Here is a 6000-nt window from a genome sequence, read left to right on the forward strand (position 1 = left end):
AGTGAAGAAGTTCAGGATCTACTGCCCTAGTTGCTCCTTTTAGCTGGAGGGTTTGTTCTTTCTTTCCTGAAAGCATCAAACCCTGAAGATTTGAATATTTCTCTGATCAATAGTTTGCATGTCCTCATTCCGTTTCTCCATCCCTGCTTCCTGAAGCTGAACCTGTTCTGGGCCTGGCAGTTCAAAAGTGCTCACAGTGCAGATAGTGAACACAGAGCTACTGCAGTTTGTGCACTTCATGCTTTGCAGGTCCCCTCCCAGGAGGCCTCGTCCCGCCTCAGAGTCCACCCTGGGCTGGGTTTACGGTGAGTTTTGTTGGTTTGCTGTCAGCTTCGTTTGGTGTTTGCTGTGCAAATCCATGCAAAGCTCTCTGTACCTGAGGCTCACCGGGTTGTTTTATTCTTCCCTGGTGGGAACTTTGAGGAAGAGACGTCTTGACGCTTCAGGGACAGAAAGAAGCTTTTATTCTTTGTTGTTGAAGTTGCTAAAAGTTACTTACTGTCTTGTTTTTTGCACATTTTCAATGCCAAGTTAGAAATTGCTTAAGCTCCCGGTTTGATGTTCTTTGATTTACCATAACTTTTTAACCGTTAACGCGATGAACGTAATTCCAGGAGATTTGGAAGCAGAGAAAAGTGATTTTCTCTGCTTCCAAATCTGCTGGAATTACATTTGTTGTGTTAACGATTGAAAAGTTACAATGTGTTAAGGAAGTGTGTGTTATTTAAACATCATCTGTAATGTTAAAGGGTTAATTTACCTGAAAAATAAACCATAAATATTCTAGAACCTCCACAAAGGTCTAGAATCTTCTTCTTTAAGCTACAAGCTCTGTAGTTTTTCCCATGTTGGAGATTGTTGGAGATGTTTCTGATTCTGTGGACAGGTGTCTTTTCTACAGGTATTTAGTTCAAACTGTCTTAATTTCAGATCATAGATTGATTGGGAAAGTCAAACTGATCTGTCCTGTAAACCGGAACTCTTAATGGTTACGGGATCAAATCTTTATTTCTCTCAATGAAATGCAAATAAATGTATAAAAAAATATTTGAAGTCAATTTCTTAACTTTCTAATCTGGATTATCTATATGAATCTACCATTACCATAACAGAATATCAATTACTTTTTAGTGGGAAAAAAATCACCAAAGGTTTAAATACTTATTTCATCTGTGTTATTAAATAAATGTCCCTTTTTCCCAAAATATTATAATGTTATGTTCCAATATGTTATGTTATATAATACATCATTTTTTTCAGTGTTATGTTATTTTCTGTTACATAACATATCAGGCTATATTTTGGTATATTACATTACACTATGTTATATACTGTAACATAATAAATAATGTTATTTTACATAATAATTTAGACTATTTTATGTTATTCTAGGTTATATCTTATGTTACTTTCAGTAGTATAATAGGGTATGTTATTTGTTGTTACAATATTTTAAGTAATATATTAGACTACAGTATGTCGTATTGTTTTATTTAATATTAATGTGATTAATTTTAATTTCATATGTAAATAATCATGTATCGTATTGTGCATCACACGTTCATCATATGCATCGTATTACGGATTGTATTGTCTATTGTAAGGTACAATGTATTGTTTATTGTATCGTGTATCGCAGTGCGTATTGTATCATATCATATATCATAACTTATCATGTAGGGTTACTATAAACACTATTATAAATTATGTTTTTGTGCTATGTAATATTTTAGGCAACGCTGTTTGATGTTTTATTATGTTATGTAATAAATGATGATATGTTACACTACATAATATATTAGGGTATGTTATTTCACATTCTTCTATCTTATTTTACATTATTGTTTATTACATTATTGTATGTTACGTTATCTTATATTACGAAATGTTATTTTACATGATCTTATGTTATGTAAACTTAAGTTATGTCATCGTAAGTTACATTTTCGTGTATTACGTTATGGTATGTAACGCTATCTCATGTTGCGTTATATCGTGTTAATGTTACGCCCTCTAATGTTACACCATCAAATGTTTTGCAATCTTATGTTAAACTCTCTTATGTTATGTTATCTTTAGCTATGTTGTCTTATTCTACGTCATCTTACAATATGTTATCTTTTACGTTTTCTTACGTTATGCTGAGTTATATTTTAGGTAATAATATTTCTCAATATTATATTTCCTTACCTAGCTCAACAAATTGTTATATTAGTTTACTTTGTTACCTTTTGTAAAATATTAGGCTATATTGTTATATTAAATTATATTATATTAAATTATGTTATATTATATTATGTTATATTATATTATATTATATTATATTATATTATATTATATTATATTATATTATATTATATTATATTATATTATATTATATTATAAAATTGTTTTAATGTTTGGTTTTCTGGTGTGTTCACTAACTGAACACTAGAGGGCACCATCCGAGCTTTGATGGTTCTGGATGTAAAACAGTTGAACTGCGGAGATTTGAAGGAAAAGCTTCAAACTCTTGAAAATCTAGAACATAAAAACCTTAAAGCTTTGTGTGAATCCTGCAGCCCTCCTGCTGCTGTTCTACAGTCACTTCCTCCTGCATGATTTTCTGCAGCAGCAGTTGCGTTTGCATCTAAATTATGCGCCATTCGTACCCTCGCTGCAGCTTATTACACGCAGTGCAATTCATCTCAAATGACAGCAGCCCGCGCAGCGCATCCGTCCAGTCGCGCACACCCACTCGTGGCCGCTGTCGCAGCCCACATCAGCAGTTTACACGGGGGTTGAGATCTTTGCGCGCTCAGCCGGTGGCTCAAAGGGGCGCGCGCTTCCCGTGAGCGCGCACGAGCATCCGGGGCCCCATCCATCAGCGCAGAGAGCTGATTCGGTGCCGCGTAAGTGAAGGAGTCATAAGTTCCAGCCGGCGGCGTGCGTAATGAGACCCTTGGAGCAGCGCAGGGAGAGATGCTGACCCGCGCGGAGCCGGGAGATGCGGCTTCTTCACGCCAGCGCAGGCGCGGAACCCTCCTGTAACTTTTGATGCTGCTGAAGTTTACCGTTCGTTCGCCCTCACGTCCGCCTGCCATGGTTAAGGTTTGCTCGTCAGCGCGCGGAGCGCTCCTCCTGTGCGCCTTCCTCCAGCTTTTCCCGCTCCCCGGCGGACAGGTGCCAAACTGCCAGGAGGTCCGCGCAGTCTTCCACTCCCTGCACCCCGGCTCCAAGTGGGTCCCCGAAACCCCGGTGTCAGGTAACCCTCATCCACCTTGTTTTCCTTCAGTTTTTAGAATTCCCTCTTCATGCTCACCCCCTAAAAAAAACCTCTTGATGTTGCAGCTCACATAAATCAATGAGTTCTATTTGACTCCAACATGAAACAACCCTCCTTCAGAGCAGACTTCGATTGGAGGACAGATGTAAACATCTCCCTGCAAAGCGTTTGTTTGGTGGGTCCTGCAAACTTTCATGCTTCTCCTCCTTCAGGAGGTGATTAATAGTCATGTTCAGATCGGTCTCTCTGCAGCTTCGCCTCAGCAACACCTCTCAGAATGTAAATCAGAGGAGTGATCTGAATTCTGATCCAACAAAGAGATCTCAGCCTCACTTTTCTGTTGAATCATTTCAAATAAATGCATGTTTTTGACAAAAATATGCTCTGAAGAGCCTGTTGCTCTCTGATTCAAAGTGCATAAAAAACAGTTAGTGTCTTGTCAGCACCAGGAAACTCTCCAGGTTAGGAAAAAACATCTGAAAATGATCCATAAAACCTGTTTCTGAGCTGATGTTCAGTTTACATGACAGAGTGGAACAAATCATTCAAGCAAAGTGAGATGCAGAGTACGCTTTTCCTGGTAAGGTCTCCACACGACTCATCCTCTAATCGCAGCACCTTCCATCCCAACCGTCAAGCATTTTATCTTCCAGCCAAAAAATATTGAGCTGAAAGGGATGGGAGGCCATGCTGCCTGCAGCTGGACACCCACAGTTTGCAGGAAATCAACGCAAATACTTGCAGAGACAAAGTGAGAAGCAGGAAAATTAAAGAGAAAAAAATCAATTTTCAGACTTTATTTTCTCCCACAGACAATCATCAGAGATTGTATTTCCTTTGTGCTCTGCTTGAAAAGAAAGAAGCTTCTTTTTGTGTCAGAAAAGGTTAGAATGTTTTAATTTTTTTATCACCAACAAGTGCCAGGAGTGGATCGTTTCTGCTTGAAATAAAGGAAAGTTGTCAGAACAAAAGCTGTGAATATTTTTATTTTAATCCAGTGAGAAAAAAGGGAATTTTTGAACGCATAAAAGTATGTGGAAATGCAGAATCGAATGTGGAAAAATGCCCTTGAGTGATAAGTCTGACTTTTGCTTCATTCTTTTGTTGTTCTTGAGTGAAAAATGTGTTGCAAATTCTTGTAATTAAAACCCTTTTTTATAAAATAGACTGTTTTGATCTTGTTTGAGGTTTATGGTCTTGGTACTTCAGCTGCTTTTGCCCTCTGGATCTTGGGTTCTCCGTCACTCTTTTGTTTCTGTCTTTCTTTGTTGCAGTTTTGTCTGATTGCTTTTATTAAAGTTACAAAAAGATTACTTTTAAAGGACTTCCACTCTTGTCTTGAAGACTTGATTTCCTAAAAAATAAAAAAATGCAGACATTTTCCATACATTCTTATTATGAATATTTGGATTTGATACTTGCAACAATTTAAAACCTTGTTTTTAAACATATTTTAACAAGTTTTTGAAAAAACTTTTAAATTAAATAAGTAAATGATTACTAAAATGAGTCAAAATCCTTATATTTGACAATAGAAAAACTTGATTTTAACAAAAAAGAATAGCTTAGCTAAGGTCCTATTCTCAATTTGTTGAGTCAATCTTCTTCATTAGGCTGATAAAACCACTTGGATGAACGCCGAAGCCTTTCAAGAAAAGAGATTTTAAGTCCAGTTTCTATAACTCAACTTTACGACAAGTTTTTGCTGCACATTTTGGGGGGAGAACCCCAAAACTCTGCGAGATCATGAGAAGACATCTCAGATGTTGCATAGAAGATGCATAAAAGCTAAATAAGGAAATCATTATCAAAATGAGTCAACAACCTTTTGACTATAGAAAAACTTGATTTTAGACTAAAAAACCTCAATTTGCTTAACTTGTGATGTAACAATTAGACAAAAATGTAGATTTATGTTCTCAGGATAAGTGCTAATTTTAGATTTGATGAGAATTTATTTAGACAGGCCAACTTTTAAGCTTGTATTCTCAATCTGTTGAGTCAAATAATCGTCTTCATTAGGCTGTTAAAGCCATTTGGATGAACAGCGAAACCTTTCAAGAAAAAATGTTTTAAGTTCAGTTGCTGTGACTCAACTTTCACCAACATTTTGCAGCACATTTTGAGGGGAGACCCCAAAAGTGCTACAAGATTATAAGAAAACAGCTCAGATATTGATTTATAATGAGCCATTTCCACTTATTGCACTAGTTTTTTGTCACTTTAATAAAAATAAATTACATTTAGATGAATAACAACAACAAAAAACACAAAGTATTTACTTAGAATTAGCAAAAAAGTGCTAATTATTTGGCTTTATATCATTTAATTTGAATTAATTCTATGTTAAAGTTCCCTTTTTAGCTTATTTTCCCCTTTTAATGCTTGTTGTTTCTAGATTTTTATATCTTACCTTAATATAAACAGACACTTTCACTTATTCTTAGAGATGTTCTTCTTCAGATTCATGTTCTTTTAACTATTTTTAGGCTATAAGGTGCATTTGGGCTCCGTCTTTGCACTGTTTTGAACTTGATGAAATTTGTCATGTAAATAGGGAACTGAGGGATTTCTGCAGCGTGATGAGTTCTGTGCTGAGGCCTCCAGCAGATGAAAGATTGATGAAATCACATAGAGGATGGTTAGCCAGGATCAGTTGTGGAGCATCGTGTGGGAGAGGCGGCGGATTCAGGAAGAAGTCCGCTGGAAGCCAGAACAGAATTCTAATAATGCCG

The 6000-nt window shown here is 36.5% G+C and overlaps 1 protein-coding gene across 2 annotated transcripts in view; it reads left to right on the forward strand.

Moving 5' to 3' along the window:
• The first annotated feature begins 2573 nt into the window (after positions 1 to 2573).
• gpc3 (glypican 3) overlaps positions 2574 to 6000 on the forward strand; it is a 140307-nt gene continuing 136880 nt past the window's right edge. Inside the window, exons 1-2 of one of the 2 annotated variants that reach the window (XM_036213834.1) lie at positions 2574 to 3244; positions 3331 to 3440. Coding sequence is in view for 1 of the 2 variants with exons in the window: in XM_024283844.2 (XP_024139612.1) it covers positions 3037 to 3244 (208 nt within the window). In the remaining variant the exon portion in view is untranslated. The remainder of the gene's footprint in view (positions 3245 to 3330; positions 3441 to 6000) is intronic. The other variant, XM_024283844.2, reaches the window with a different exon arrangement.

This window comes from Oryzias melastigma, linkage group LG10, assembly GCF_002922805.2.
Source record: "Oryzias melastigma strain HK-1 linkage group LG10, ASM292280v2, whole genome shotgun sequence".
Taxonomy (NCBI): domain Eukaryota; kingdom Metazoa; phylum Chordata; class Actinopteri; order Beloniformes; family Adrianichthyidae; genus Oryzias; species Oryzias melastigma.